The 17410-nt window shown below is 32.3% G+C and overlaps 1 protein-coding gene across 2 annotated transcripts; it reads left to right on the forward strand.

Moving 5' to 3' along the window:
* The first annotated feature begins 10540 nt into the window (after positions 1–10540).
* LOC141822309 (uncharacterized) lies at positions 10541–16656 on the forward strand. 2 transcript variants are annotated; one of them, XM_074709753.1, is made up of 7 exons: positions 10541–10562; positions 11500–12452; positions 12597–13049; positions 13910–14053; positions 14979–15440; positions 16027–16134; positions 16255–16656. In XM_074709753.1, the coding sequence occupies exons 2-7, from the start codon at positions 11507–11509 to the stop codon at positions 16359–16361; spliced, it is 2220 nt and encodes a 739-aa protein (XP_074565854.1). In that variant the 5' UTR covers positions 10541–10562; positions 11500–11506; the 3' UTR covers positions 16362–16656. The 2 variants fall into 2 exon arrangements, with proteins under 2 accessions (XP_074565854.1, XP_074565855.1); XM_074709754.1 differs by having other exon boundaries at positions 10548–10562; positions 11489–12452.
* Positions 16657–17410: the final 754 nt, after the last annotated feature.

Below are 17410 nucleotides of genomic sequence, written 5' to 3' on the forward strand. Positions count from 1 at the left end.
AAAATATAATTATTCTCTTGAACAAGAGAGGCTCGAACAGAATCTTTGTGGGCTTTTTGTGCTGTCTCGAACGCTTCAACAACACGCTGCTACTCCAACTTTCATCATCTACGTCTCCATTTCTTATATTGGTGGTACAGTTTCATTATAGCATTTGAATTATAATACTTATTGTAAAAAGATTTTCGATATTATAGTTGTTGCCCACCGAAAGCGATCAACGATCGCGGGCCTTGGAGTAGGAGTCGCTCACGGCTCCGAACCAAGTAAATCTTGGTGTCTCTGTGTCTTGTGTTGTTTTTATTCCGCTGCAAGTTTTTCGATTACAAAACAAGTGAAAGCCACGAGCGCTATTCACCCCCCCCCCCCCCCTCTAGCGCGATCTCGATCCAACAAAATCCTCCACAAACCTCTGATAATAGCTGGCTAAACCTAGAAAACTGTGGACTTCCTGAACAGACTTGGGCTGCTCCCAATCGGTCACTGCCTCTATCTTCTGAGGATCTACTGAAATACCTCTGCTCGATACAACATGTTCGAGAAATCCCACAGAGGATAACTGGAATGCGTATTTGTTGAATTTCGCATACAGCTGCTCTCGGCATAATGTCTCCAATATAATGCGGAGATGCTGCTCATGCTCTGCCTCCGATCGAGAATATATCAGAATATCATCGATGAAGATGATCATGAACCGGTCCAGATACTCCAAGAAAATCTGATTCATCAGATCCATAAATACGGCTGGAGCATTGGTGAGATCGAACAGCATCACCAAGAACTCGTAATGTCCGTACCGAGTGCGAAAGGCTGTCTTCTGAACATCCTCGTCTCGTACTCTGAGCTGATGGTAACCAGATCGCAGATCGATCTTAGAGTATACAGGAACCCTTCAACTAATTGAACAAATTATCAATACGAGGCAACATGTATTTATTCTTGATGGTTACCGTATTCAACTGACGGTAATCGATGCATAACCTCATGGATCCGTCCTTCTTCTTCACACTAGAACTGAGCTTTCCACGGTGAACCACTAGGATGAACCAAATCCTGATCTAATAACTCCTGTAGCTGGATCTTCAGTCCCTCTAACTCCTTCGGAGTCATCCGATACAGAGCCTTAAACACTGGTGCAGTGCTTGAAATCACCTCACACGTGCACTAGATCTGCCTCTGAGGCGGCAAGCCAAGAAGCTCGTTCGGAAATACATCCTAATGCTCTCGGACGATACGTACATCGGATGAACGAGAACCACTATCCTTCTCTGTTTGCTTCAGAAACTGAAAATAACCTCGGCAACTACGTCTTAACATTTTTTATGCCTATATCGCTGAAATAATGGATATTTGTTCACTCCTAGTACCCATGAATTCCCATGCAGGTTGATTCGTAGGTTGGAAGGTAATCACTTCAGCCCGACGATTCATCGTAGCATGATAGTGACTAACCAATCCATACCAAGAAAGATACTAAACTCCATCATATCCAGCACTTGAAGATCCACCGTAAGAGTATGACCGTCGAAATCCAACGAACATCCCCTAATCTCCTGATTTGTAGTCAATACTTTACCCAAAGGTAAAGAGACTGTCATACTACAAGATCTAATCATTAGGATTCGTTTAATTTTCCCCAAATGATCGATCCATCGGCCCACTATGCCTCCGCTGTACTTCATCTCGAGTAATAACATAAACGCGACCCCAACTCCACGCTAGCCGATTGAGTAGCTGAATAAGGCGCAATCTGTCTCCTCTCTAGCTCAAACTGACTCTGAGATACTGACGTCGTCTGCTGAATATAATGAGATACACTGTAAGAAGTTGATGTCGCTGGTGGCTGCTGCTGCATCGGAATCGCCGCATAACAGATCTCTGGCTGGGAAGCTGCTGGTACTATCTGGTACATCTGTCTTGAAGATGGTAATAATCTCTGCTGCTGAGGTGCTCTCTATCTCTGTGTTGTCTTCTACGATCGCTGCTGAGTAGAATGTCCTTCAGAATAGGTAATATCGGTGAACTCCAGTTGAGCTCTTCGAGTACAATCCTCTGAGTCTTCCACCACGTGACAGCCTCATCACAAAGGTGGAATACTGCCAACTCAACTTGCTCTGCCTCAGTGCAAGTGATATACGTGAAAGTATCAGTCACGTTCTTCATCCGAGAACGTGCGAGCCATGGGTCAGGTCTCCCATGGAATAAAATCAATCTATCTTTAACGGCTGTTGCCAACAATGATATCCGACTTTTGTTCACAGCCTTATTAGCTGTAATCGGTACTGGATCTAACAAAGGTATCTCCGGACTATCGCCAACATGCTCGAAAATCTCCGGCTCTACTGGCTCAACAGGTCGTCTCAATGATCGACCTGGTCCTCGGTTACTAGGGTCCGTAATATCACCTAGGGAATTCTACCTGGTACTTTTGTTCAACAGGTACTTTTGTTCACAGACTAAAGTACTAGGGTCCATAATATCACCACGTTACTAGTTTCTCACTTGGTTACCAGATTTAAGGAACTTTAGTACTTTAGTCTGGAGGTCTAGAGTTCGAATCTGGGGAAGGCCAAAATCCACTGGGCAGGGGTGGAAAGTCCTAGTAGGTAACGGCACGATCGATGGTCGACGGCCCATGACCCACAAAAAAATAGAGATCGGGATAAATAGAATTCCCTCAGGTGGACGGACCAAGTCGTTTAAACCATCATGAGAAAATGGTGCGAGAGATTATAACATTGATTGATGACCATACTGCTCATGGTAGGTTGAATACATTTTATTTAATATACTCTAACTTTTAATATTTTCTTATGCATTTTCTATTCTAAGTTTCATAATATTCAATTATAAGATTAAAAAACTTATATAATGCATTAATTACAAGTAAAGAATTAAAAATTACCTCAATACAAGAGATGTGTTGATAGAGTGCTAATATATTTACAAACATCATTATGAGAAATTATAAGAATTAATGAGGGAGAAGATTATTATTAAATAATAATAAAAGAATATTAAAATTGGAGAGATTAATCTGAAAATTAGAGAGAATACGAGTTTAGAGGAGGGATGATTTGAGAGTACGAGTATAAGAGAATTATAGTTGTTTGGATGAGGGGTGGAATTGAAAGGTATTTATGTGACATTTTAGGTCTATTTAGAATTTTATGGTTAATTTAGTAAATTTAAATTAGAGTTGAACAAATTATATATCCCAAATTATCTGTTTTGTTTCAAAATATCAGAGAATATTTTTGTCTTTTACAAGATTGCCAACCGTTGAAAATACTCCTAGTGTTTAAATTTGTAGATGCATAGTCCGACCAACAAGATGTTCTTGGCTCGACCCAGGGAAACCATTATTTGAGGATTTGGAGGAAGAAAACACTCATTTCGATCAAGCCTCAAAATAATCGAACCACACTACTGGCTTTAGGGGTCACGAGTTTGGGAGATAATGCAAATCGGAAGACACGATTACAAGGTGGGCAGCAACACCAATCAGGAAGGCAACACTCTTCCATTGCAATGCAGGTGGATTCCTCAAAATCTAAAGAGGAGGAGGAAAGTAATTCAATTGCGAGCAGAGGAGACATGGGGGAATGAGAGGATGTTGAGTCTGAAATTGCACAATTGCTTGCACATAACTTGACTGAGGAAATGTCACACCGGCCCAGGTCTACTGTAGTAAGGAGTTCTTGGGTAAGTTTATTCAAAGAGAATAGGAATCTGGAAGAAGACATTGCACTTAAGGCCATACCCAGCCAAGATGACGTTGTGGAGATGCTACCACAAGGGCTTGATGAGATAGTAGATGTTTGAGGTTGCTACTTCGCTGTCAAATTTCCATGTAACAATGCTGCTAAAAACTTTTGTGGTTCTTGGCAAGTGGATTATTCTTTTTACCATACATCAAAGTGGATCGATTATCTTCAAATTTAGGAAAGAAGAGGACCGGGATAAATTCATGTCGAATGGGTCGTATATTATATATGGTCGGCTATTGATGCTAAAAGTTCTTCCCAAATATTTCATGTTTGATGAACAGGGACTCAAACTGTTCGATATGGATCAACCCCCTTGAATTCCCTTTGGAGTGTTAGAATGTCATGTATTTAAGTCAGATTGCATCAAAAATAGGCAACCCGATACATACGGACTTGAACACCTGCACAAAAATGTGAATTTCTTTTGCAAATGGTGAGGGGTGTGAGAGTTTGGAAGCCAGATGGAGAATACCTTCAGAGAATAAGAGTATGAGCTTGAGCCAAAAGAGTGCACTCATTGTAGGATGTTGGGACACAAGGATGCTACTTGTAAGAGACTACAAGACCAAATACCAAATGGTGGTAGAAGACCAAGTCCAAGGAAATGAACAACAGCAAAACCAAACCAATAAGTGCTACAGATGATCAGCCGGATGACAGGGAAGGAGCTATGATTCAGGGAGAGATGAAGGAAAATGAGGTTATATGATCTGAGAACATCAAAAGGAGGGTGGGGAAAAGGACCCAGGCCCTTACTATGGGTGCATGAAGATTGCTTGTTGGATTATAAGGGGGTATAAATCTACCCGTTTTATCAAGTATCGGATTGACTTCAACCTACCTAAACTTTCTTTGTCTAACATGAAAATGCACTATCCTTCTTTGATCTTATGGACCTTAAACTATTGATCCATTATCAAGTCAACCTATATACTTGTAAATCATGCACAACTTATCACATAAGTTAGATAATCGCAAAGCTAATTTAAACTCTTGTTGATATCATCAAAATCCTTTGTTATCTAAGTACAAAGAGAAATAAGAGTCCTAACATCCTCTTCTAATTCTCTTCTATTTGGCCACTTTTGCAATCTAAGATAATGCAGTATTAAAATGGCTTACTTCTTGTGTGGTGTCCTTCATCCTTTAATTAATGTCATTCTAACATAAATTGATTATTTGCTAACAAATTATTATCTCTTGCATTTGGTTGATACGGGCAGCTAGCTAGCTACTTAAGTTTTTTTAGAAATAAATGAATAACTAAAATAAAATCCATAAGATTTTAAGTTAATTTTGAATTAAAATAAAATATTTAAATATTATTTTATATTAATTTTTTGATTTAGATTTATTTATTTATTATTTTATTTAATTTATGTAATCAGTCTTTTATACTTGTAATTAATTCCTTTCTAGTAAATTGACAAATAGATAATTACAGAGTATGTTAATTAATAAAATGTAAACTATATAATATATATTTTTTAATGTAGATATTTAATTCTTCAGACCGATTAATCTTGAAAGCGACTGATCCAACTTCATAAAAATTTTTCATCGACTACCAAGATAAATTCATGAAGCGCAGAGGGATCTTGATGGATGGTTCAACATCATGAGTAATTCAAACACTGTGAGCGTCTGAGGTGTCTTGTATGAGAATTGAACTCTCGTTATATAAGAGATAGTTATACCTCTTACCCTGGCACCGGACCTCCGGGGCGATATACTTTTCATTTACATAAAATGGCATATTAATATTGATAAGTAATATAAAGTATGTCAAATATACTAATTGACCTAGTCGTATATTGAAGTGTTAATGAAAGTGCGACGACAATTCCAAACTATTAGAAATAGTCATAATAAAGTATGGGACTTAAGGTGTAAAGTTTGATATCTTTTACACTGGAGTATAACACCTGCATTCACTCTGTCACAGCCCATGAAGCTAATTCCAAACTCTGAGGAAGTTTTCCAACAAGGACCTCTAGTTGATTGAATCTGATATATATCCAACTGATTTGACAAGTTATAAATTATTGTTAGACTTTTGAATATAATTGTGATTCCCTTTTTCCTCTCAATTTCATATAATTGTGAGAGGCTCCTTGTTGGCCATACAACCGCCACAAATCTAACAACTAGTAGAAGTTCTGGGAATGAAAGCTTTAACCTCTTCAGTATTTTCTAAATTGTATTAGTACACAAGTCAGTCAAACTCTTCAAAACTAACCTATCAGAAGAAGATTCATCTGACTATTCTTCTGTAGAAAATTAAGGATGATGTACCGTCATATTTATAAATACAATGAACAATGTATATGAATAAGAGTCAACAAGGAAATTAACTTAATTACTACATGTGGAATTCTGTATTTATTTGATGGAAACAACACTGATTGTATAAAAACTTTTATTATATCTCTTGGCTCGAGACTTTCTTTTATTAGGAGAAGACTTATTTTTATTTTTATAATGACAATAATTTTATAAAATTAACATTCATGCATATTATCGACCTTGCTCGTGATAGAGTTACTATTTTTGTTTTTAATTGAATCAATCTTTCATAACTAGAATAATATTGAATATTAATTTTTTATTCATTAAAAAATTGATTTACAATGGTTAATTTATATGAAATATCTGTCTATATTCATATTTAATTTATTAGTTATGAAAATTAATTTTTAATATATTTTCGAATATATTGTTGATCATATATATGAAATTCAAGGTTGTTTAATTTTTCAAATAATTTTTATTTTAAAATCTCATTGGCTTGGTTTTTTATAATGCAGGTATCTAATTTTTCAAACCGATTAATTTTAGAGGTGATCAATCGATTGCCATAGAAGTTTTTCCTCAGTCATCCAAGTAAATCAGAAAATATAAATGACATATTGCTCCACAACTGACATAAAATAACTTTTCCTTGGTTGAAACTTCTGCATGACTCTTGAGTCTCTGCTACAGTCGTCGTAGACCCGGAACGTTTTTTTTGAGTTCTAAGTGATGTGGAGCATATAATTAACATATACTTAAATCAACTATTAAAATAAACTTAACAAACTTCTGCATGACTCTTGAGTCTCTGTTGCAGTCGTCGTAGACCCAGAACGTTATCTTTGGGTTCTAAGTGAAGTGGGGCATATAATTAATATGTACTTAAATCCTATTCTTATGTGGAAAATGTAAATACAATGAAATGAAGACCGCCCTTGCTTGTAAAGTTTATATTAACATTCAAGGCGATTCCGATTTATTTATCTTATTTGCTAAAATCTATCTATAAATTTAAAATTTCTTTCTATGTAATAATTGAGTAAACACATGCTCCCAAATGGGTAATATAATGCATAGAACTACCATAGTTGTTAACATTCGAACGTGCGAAAAATAAACAATTTATAAAAACTAGTCTTTAACATTCTTAATGATGCAAGTTCCCGAGGCTCTTTATTCTAAGTTCCACCACAGCACACACTTCACATCGTCCCTGCCGCCTCCGCTACTCTTGTTTTTCTTTGCCCTTATCTGCAGTATAAGGAAAATAAAACTATAAGCATAAAGCTTAGTAAGTACCATCCTACTCACAAAACGATGCATAATTTAAAATCATGGTTTTGAAAAATATGAAAGGAAATATCTTCATGCATGCTTATCATTTATTGCTACTGAAACATATAAGCTAGATAAATATCATGGCATACGCATCATAACAAGCATATGAACTAAAATCATAACTGAACTAAACATGATCTTAAAACTACTTTCACTTCAAGTTAGTAATGCCCTTTTGAAAACTTATACATATAGTAAGTGAAAATAGTAATCATCCTTCTGTGGGCCCGGCATTGTGCTACTTATGCGCGCATCCCTAAATAGATCCGAGGTAGCAAATCCCGAACCCATTAGGGTACTACTAGGCGATCTCGGGCCTAGGGGCGATCTCGGAGCCCACCCATGGACGAACTCGGGTCCAAGCACATGCCATAAACAAAAGTAAAATACTTTCTTACTAGTTCTTTTTCTTTAACCTTGCATATACTAGGCGATCTCGGGCCTAGGGGCGATCTCGGAGCCCACCCATGGACGAACTCGAGTCCATAATTACTGAGGCAAGGTAAATTATTTTCAACAACATTCTGTAAGAGAAACTAATCTCCACATACATACACAAACGGAACTACTTATACTGCAGGTGAGAGGTACTTACCTTTTGTGCTAATTTCCTTACAATTCTTCCGTTAGAGAAGAAGATCTTCTCGGCGATCTTCCTATATCTACGCGTTCTTATCGCGGAGAGGAGCGTCGTTGTAGAAGAAGTTCTCCGGAAACCTTCCTTGTGATCCTAGGGGACGGACTCCTCGTTCTTCGAGTTTGAGGCACCGAGAGGGAGGAGAAAAGAGGGTGACGGCGTTCTGGACGAGAGGTGAGGGAAGGGTTTTCGAAGATAATCAAAACCCTCTCCTAAGCCTCCTATTTATATTAAGTGATTCCTAGACCTAACTCGCCGATAAATAAAATTCGGTTCCTTCTTTTTTGGAACAGATCTGTTGGCCTTTTGGTTATTGGAGATATTTTAAGAGTTGTAGATTCCTTTAGGTTGCGGGTTCAAATCTCGCCTTGGACACTTTCTTCCTATTTATTTTTTTTTTCCGCTAATCCAAAAATTCCAGAAAAATAGTCTAAAATTCTAGAAAAATCATAGAATATTTCTAAACTAATTTTTGAGAATTTTTGGGAAATCCCACCTCGAACTTAAGTAATTCCAAGACCTAATCTCGCCTGTAAATAAAATTCAGTTCCTTTTTATTTGGAACAAACTTGTTGGGCTCCATTGGTTATTGGAGATATTTTAGGAGCTATAACTTCCTATAGGTTACGGGTTCAAATCTTCTTGGACATTTTCTTCCTTGGACATTTTCTTCCTATTTATTTTTGCTATTTTCGACGTTAACCAACAAAAATTCTAGAAAAATATTCTAAAATTCTAAGAAAAATCATATGTGAATATTTCTAAAATTATTTTTAAGAATTTTCATTTTTTATAAAAAATATAAATATTAATTATTAAAATAAAAAAGATGTACGTTACACTTTCTCACCAATCTATTCGATTTTGCACACTTTATCTCCCATAAATTCTCCTTTACAATGTCTTTATATATATTAACTATGACGTATTGGACAAGTAACAGTTGTGAATCTAGTGACCCAAGAATAATAGAGGGATGTTCTTTTTAATTCAAAAGGATTTTTTTTATTGAAATCATGGAGCTTTTCTTTTTTATTTATTATCAAAAAAGACAACCTACCTTATCTTTATATATTTTACTTTTCAAAATTATCCTTAATTTTTACTCTATTGTAGTAGCTAAAAGGTCATGACAGGTACATAATTATAATAGTTGTGATCTTATAACTATTATACAATTGTAACAATTACGATTTCGTAACTGCAATAATTGTATAGTTGTAACAACTATAATCTCGTAACTGCTACAATATAATACCGATTAGTATTGATCAAAAATAAATTATTTATGTTGTAGCAACTATTATTCGTAATTACTATATAATCTTGACATATATTGACTAATGTTGATCGCCATTGATTAAAGACAAAGTGTTTATATTATAAAAATTATGAATTGTAGTTGCTACAATATATATAGTATTATTAATATTGATTAAAATAATACTGACTAGTGTTGATAAAAATAAAGTATATATTATTATAATATAATTTATTAGTATTGATTAGAATTGAAATATTTATATTGTAATAGTTATAGTTCATAACAAATATAACACAGTTAATTTATGTTGATTAAAGTTAAAGTCTTTATATTGTATAACTTATCTGTAGTTACTATAATATATCCTTTTGATACTAAATAAAAATGAGATGATCCGTTGATGATTCCAATAAAAAAAATACTCTTTTTTCCTCTGAAAATAATACCTCAATTATAATATACAATTAACTTTAATCACATTTACTAAGTTACACTAATTCACGACTCAAGCAACTCTACGGAAGAAGTCTATCAGAACAATAGCCAACTATTCTCTTGTGGAAAATGAAAAATATATGATTGAAATTTCATGCACATCAATGTATATACATGCATGGCACGTATAAGATTAAAATAAAATAAATAACATGTAGAAAATTAAAATAATGTATGGCTAAAAAGCGAGCAAGGAAATTAATTTCTATTGATTTCTATTTTAATCTCCTTAAATGAAAGGATAGTGATGTTAGAACCCATTAAATCAGGATATCTCTACGGAACATTGATTGTATCTCAACAATCCTTTCTTATTATCTCCATGGTCTGGACCTCTCTCTGATGGAATTAACATATTTTCATAATGATATGATATTATTCACTTTGAGTTTAATTCCTTATGATTTTATTTTTAAATTTTTTCCAAAAGGTTTCATACTGATGAAGATATCTTTCATCTTATAAATTCATTATTATTTTTATATATTTTCAATGTAAAATTTTGATTATATCCCAATAAGTAATTGACTTGATCACATGTTCCTTCAAGTCAAGTCTACGCTAACATATTATTATTTCATTTGGGATTAAATTGCATGATTCTTATTCTTTGATCAATGTTAATTCCACGTTAGCAGAAGACTCTTCTGCAAGAGAGTCTTCTGCTAACGTGGAGTTAACATAAGACTCTCTCTATATAAAGAAGGTAGATCCTATGGGATAATTGTACTTAATTTGGTTGAAGAAAGAAGCCATAATCAATCAAGTGAGTTGGCTGTCAAATTTGATATCAGTATTTTTCTCTTTATTTCTTGTGTCTTAATTAATTATTATTTATTTACTCTAAGATTGTGTTTGATACACATAAATAGAGTGGAATCAAAATAATTCATTCTCTCAATGATTTTATTTTGATGTTTAGATGAATAGTTCAATAGGAAAGTTTCATTTCAAAAGGAATAACTCAATCTATTTTAACTCTTTGGGAATCATAAAACTACATTCAACCTCTATTAAATTTAATATTAGATTTTTGTTCATTCCATTCTATTTATAGCTCTACCGAAGAGCTCTCGACGCATCTCATTTTCAACTATCTTATAAACCAACTAACCATCTTCTAGACTATTCCAAGCTCTTTAAACAAATTCCAATTAATAAAAATTTCCCATTTTATATTCTTATTCTTATTCCTATCAAACTAACAATTCCACTTAAAATTGTGAGGACAAATGAAGGAGTGTATATATAAGACTTAATTAGATGAGTGAAGCTTAAGCAATTTTAGACTTATAGTTCGACATATCAAGTTAATAGATTCTCTAGCTCACCATTGCTTGGCCAAGATAGACTTAATTTACTCAATTCACAAGACTTTCTCTTTTTTCTAGCTGACTAGTAGAGCTTTTAATTGACTGATTGGATTGAATAGACCAATTGAGTCAATATTATTAAGTTGGTCAATACGATTGAATAAACCAAACTCATGGACTCGATATATTAAAAATGATTATTTTCACTTCCTATATATAAAGCTAATAATTCCATGTAAAATTTTGTGAACTGATGAAGGAGCTTATATGTAAGACTTAATTAAAAGTGATGCAATATTTTTACATGAAGTCCATAATTTTTCTTGAAGTAGTTTTTTTATACTCTGTTTATTGATTATGTATATACTTTTATTGATAGTTAATTTGTAGGAATATTATGGAATTCACGGGCATATTACTGCTGCAAATTATATTGTTGATATCATTGAAGGGTTTCTCAAGTTGGCCAATGGATGCCCTCCCTTCCAACTGTTCCAAAACATGCGGTGATATAAAAATTGAATATCCTTTTGGCATCGACACTAATTGTTCTTATGGTGTTGGATTTAATCTTACTTGTTCACAAGACTCGGATCCTCCAAGACTCTTGTTAGGAGATGGCAATATTCAAGTAAGAACTTTCGATATGAAAGAGGGGCGGGTCATCATTGAATCACCATATGTCACATTGAATGTAGATGCACAATCAAATAACACTGCATTGATCAATCTTAAGAATTTGCCTCTGTCTTTTAACTTGCATTCAACTGATTTTGGAAGATCATATCGTAACAGATTGCATGTGGCCGGTGGTAGTGCTATTGCCATTGTTGTTGATTTGGATACCAATAGTGCGATAGATGCTTGCACTACAATATGCTCCACTATCAACACTTCAACTACTGAGCAACAATATATGTGGTCTAAAAATGAATATTGTCACATTGACTTGGATAGTGTAAGATTTAGCAATCGTTCATTGGCTATTCAGTTAAGGCGACTTGAAGAGAATATGGATCATATAATCATCAATAGTACCTCCAGCATCATAGCCACCTTATATGATCCTTACTTTGTCACTGATTATGATGACTTGCCAAGATTTATAGACCATAAGAATACAACTGGAATGATGGCCTCTCTCGCTTGGTACTTCAATGACTATTCAACATGCAAAGAGGCTATGAAGAGGACCGACACTTATGCATGTCGTAGTGATAGAAGTGAATGCTATGATGTCCTTTTTGAAGATGCAGAATATTTGAATGAACCCATTGGCTACAATTGTCGATGTTCTTCAAATTATGTGGGCAATCCCTACCTACCTGATGGTTGTCAATTAGGTAATGATTCTAAATTAAATCTCTTTTATATTCTATTGTAAAAGTATATATACATGCTAATTAATTGAACTATATAGATTGATGATGCATAAGTTAATAGAATTCGTAGACATTAAAGCTAATCACTCATGAATGTGTTAACAGATAAAAATTTTACATCCACTCCTGCAAAAGATTGTCAACCCAAATGTGGAAATGTTACAATTTCCTTTCCCTTCGGGCTAAAACAAGGTTGTTATCGAGACGAAGGCTTTGCTCTAACATGCAATGAGACCTCCAACCCTCCAACTCTCCTATTCGGAGGTTCTGTAGTGAGCAACATTTCATTGAAGAAAGGCCAACTGGAGTACAATAATTCCATTAATTATTATTCATATAATAGTCGACGTTCACATTTCACTTCCTTAGAGGATGGGAGAATCATGAATTGGGTAATAGGCAGCCAATCTTGCAAGGGTGCTGCAAAAGACAACACCACCTTCGCATGTATCTATGAAAACAGCTCATGTTTGGATGTAAAAAATGACGGGTATAGATGCATATGCAAAGATGGCTACGATGGGAATCCTTACCTTCCTCTTCCTGATGGATGTCGAGGTATAAAAACATCCTTTATCACTTTTTCAAGATATATACGTATGCATGATATATGAATTTTAATTAAATATGAGATATTAAAAGTATGGGCACTGACACAATTTTAATAACATATTATAATATCTATAACCGTATTCTTTCTATGTACTGATTAATTAATAAATATTAATTATTATTTTACACATTAATAAAAAAAAACTTTTTCATAAGAATACCCTTTTTTCATGAATATTTTTTTAAATGTCTCATTTTCCACATTTATTTTTAAACAAATAATAATGTAATTGCTTCAACTAATACTTATATTAAGACCAAGAAATATAATTATACTTATTGAATAATTCATATAAATATAATGCATAAAACAATTTTAATTATGGTATAAAAATAGTAAATTATTCAATGAAGTTAATTAATACATACATGTATATTATATATATACAGTTAAACTAGAATTGAAGAGTTGAAAAAAAAATTAAATGGTTAATTATTGATATAAAATGTATAAACTTTTAATTTATTTAAACTATTATTATAATAAAATAATATTAATTAATTATTTAATAATACAAATAATTAACTGCGTATAAATAAATTAACAATACTAATTTATATATATATAAATTAATTAGAGTAGAAGAGGAATTGCATTTATAAATCTTACGTACAATTTTTAGCTATTATTTTATGTAAAATACTGATAAAATGTTAATGATTGATTATATTCTTTAAAAAAAATGTATCTAAAGTTGATTGTAGTTTCTTTTAACTTTTAACCTATGGATGAATGAAAACTTAGTGGTACATTTAATTTATATTTTAAATATGTGATGTATTGACAAAGTGTTTTGGAATTGTAGATATCGACGAATGTAATTCTTCTTCAAAAGTTTGCACTGGAAATTGTGTAAATAAAGAAGGAGGTTACAGTTGTATATGCCCCCCGGGAACATCTGGTGATCCTTTTCATGGAGAATGCCTCTCTAACATGACAGATGCTCTTGGTACATCCCTATCCTTTGTTCTAATGCCCACAATGAGTAGGTGAAAATAGTAACCGTATTATTAATATGTATTAATTTGTTATAATATTAGTTATTATTTTACACATTAATTATAAAAATACTTTTCTCATGAAAATGCTCTTGTTCCCTGAATAATTTTTAATGTCTCAGTTTCCACATTTATTTTAAATACAATAATAGTGTTGCTTTAACTAATCATTATTTTAATAACCAGGAATAATAATTATACTTAATGAATAATTAATATAAATATAATACATAAAACAATTATAATTAAAAATAATTATCTATATATATAAGAGTTTAAAAAATTAAATAGTAGTTAATTAACGATATAAAATGTTTAAACTTTTAATTTATTTAAAATATCATTATAATAAAATCATTTTAATTATTTATTTAATAATACAAATAAATATACATATTTAAATTAACAATACTAATTTTAACACATATATTTTATTATAACTATATATGTATATATATTAATTAGAATAGAAGAGGAATTGTATTTAGAACTATTATAAAATACATACAGCTCTGAGCTATTATTTTATATAAAATACTGATAAAATATAATAATAATCAAGTTTTATCTCATTAGATAGGGCCGACTAACAATACCGATAAAATCTCAAAAAAAATTATATATTGTCTTGAGCTACAATGTTCTTACTTAAATGAAATTATTAGTTATATATATGTGTCAATGTTCTTTAGTTTATGTTGCCAAATTTTATCTACCTAACGGTTATCAATTATGTGAGGTGTCTAAATATTCCTTCTATATTGTCTTGTGAAAGTATACATGCTAATTAATTGAACTAAATAAAATAATATTATGTAATGTTGTAGAATTCATAGATATCAATAATGCTAATCATTCATGTGTATGTATTAACAGATATGGAAGTTACATCAACTCCAGCAGAAGATTGCCCAACAGAATGTGGAAACATTACAATTTCCTTTCCTTTCGGGCTAAAAAGGGGTTGTTATCGAGATACCAACTTTGCTCTAACATGCAATGAAACCTCACACCCTGCAACTCTCCTATTTCAAGACAAGTATGTAGTGAGCAAAATTTCATTGAAGGAAGGGCAATTAGAGTTCATTGATACAAGTCATTATGAAGGCATGCCAACAAATTATGTAACTTTTCTCAACGAGCAGAGGATTATTATTAAGTGGGTAATAGATAATCAATCTTGTGACGATGCTAAAAAAAACAACGCCACCTTCGCATGTATCGATAAACACAGCACATGTTTGGATGTGAGCGAGATAGAAAATAGCCCAGGGGGTTATCGATGCAAGTGCTCAGATGGCTATGATGGAAACCCTTACCTTCCAGACGGATGCCAAGGTATTAATTCAAAGACTCCTTTTTCACTCTTTCCACAGTATATATGCTATATGAATTTTAGGGGGAAAATATATAAAAACATTAAATAGCAATCACAATACTTACACAATTATAATAAATTAATATAAAATGCATGTGTTGCGTGGGTGAAAAATTAACCATGTTATTTATAATATATAGATTGATTAGTTATTTTATACATTAATATTGTAAGAAAAGTACTTTTTCTTATAAAATGCTCTTTTTCATGACTTTTTTTTTTCAAATTTATTTACTTAATAAGACAAGCGTGTTGCTTAAAGTTATAATAATTATATTAATATCCACAAAAATTAATTAATATATATTTAACAATTTAATACATTCTAAAAAACAGTATTTAAAATTGATTAAGATCATTGTAATCAAGACAAATTAATTTTGTTAGCTGGACCTTAATATTCAGAACTTGAGCATAATCCTGAAATTTTACCAAATTAATAAAAATTTAATGCTATAGATAATGTATACTTCAAATATGTGATGCATGCATTGATAAAGTGTTGCGGAATTTTAGATATCGACTAATGTAATTCTTTTCCAAAAGTTCGCCCTGGAGACTCTATAAATACAGAAGGAGGTCACAAGAGCATTTGTCCTGATGGAACATCTGGAGCATGCCTGATCCCTCACAAAAGGAATTATCTTTTACTTGGTACATCCTTACTTCTAAATAGATTTTATTTGTGTAAGAAATATTACTTCATGATTAACATTTATGTAATGATATAAATAAATAAATTTAAATAAAAAGTAACAAATCAATTTGGTGCAGGTACTGTCATCCTTGCTGCTCTCTTTGCCATAATTATATACGTAGGCAAGAAATGGAAGCACAAAAATCAAAGGAAAATCAGACAAAAGAACTTCCACCGGTCCTAATATCATTCTAACCAAGCCACGATAGCATCCAAGCTACCGGTGACTCTGTTCCTGTGCAATGAGTTGTAACTTAAAGTAGGGGTGTGTTTGTGTGTGATGGTTTGTAATAAACAAAGGAGTGTGATGTGTTCCTGTGCTGTGATTGATTTTGTGGTCTGTGGTGCTTTGTATGACCTGTAGATGAGTATGTAAGTGTTGTAATGTGTGAACATGTGGGCTATGGTGTCTTGGTGTTGGTGATGTTATGAATTTGATGTAATTTCTTATATAATGGGTCATATGTGTGTGTGCTCAACGGCTAATGTTGTCTAGGCTATGATACTGATTTTTTGATTGTACATTTGAGGGGTCTAACCTCTCTTATTTTATCTATATATAAACTATTTTTAAAAAAATTCTAATCAAATTATTTATCTTTTATAATTACACAATTTTCATGAAATTTTAATTTTATATTCATTTCATTTGCCATCTTTTTGATAGAAATTATAGCATATGTGAATCTATTTTCTTTATAATCATTAAAAAAAGATATTTCAACTAATCTAATGCAATAGTAATGTTCATATTTTTATATTATAAAAATTTACTAACAGTATTAAATTCGAATAATCTATCATACTAAATAATCGTACCTAATAAAAATTCAAAATTTTCAATTTCATATGTTGCTAAAGAAATTACTTCACTTTTTATTTTAGGATCATCACTAATTTATGCAACTTTATATAAAATATCTCTTATTTGTAAAGCTTGATATTTTATTTCTTTAACATTTTAAGATGACTTTCCCAATGTGTTTGTGACAATAGTTTATGAGTTAAATTAGAAAAATAGTTTTGCAATTTTTTTATAGAAGAAGAAAATAATGAGTATATATGTCGTATCACATCAAAAAATATTATAGCACGAGGACAAGAATTCATATTATAAAGTACTAAAATAAAATTATGACAACCACATGGTGTATAAAAAACTCTAGAATTTATATCTAATAATCTCTTTTGTATGCCTTATTATTTATCTTTCATATTAGACTCATTATCATA

This window comes from Curcuma longa, chromosome 2, assembly GCF_044706935.1.
Source record: "Curcuma longa cultivar G26 ecotype Majalengka, Jawa Barat chromosome 2, ITB_CL_G26_1.1, whole genome shotgun sequence".
Taxonomy (NCBI): Eukaryota; Viridiplantae; Streptophyta; class Magnoliopsida; order Zingiberales; family Zingiberaceae; genus Curcuma; species Curcuma longa.

Excerpts from the sequence above, each read along its gene's own strand:
- LOC141822309 (XM_074709753.1), top strand. The coding sequence starts at position 11,507 with ATGGAATTCACGGGCATATTACTGCTGCAAATTATATTGTTGATATCA. Across the intron at positions 12,453-12,596 it reads ACCTGATGGTTGTCAATTAG|ATAAAAATTTTACATCCACT; the intron begins GTAATGATTCTA and ends ATGTGTTAACAG. Across the intron at positions 15,441-16,026 it reads CCTTCCAGACGGATGCCAAG|TTCGCCCTGGAGACTCTATA; the intron begins GTATTAATTCAA and ends CTTTTCCAAAAG.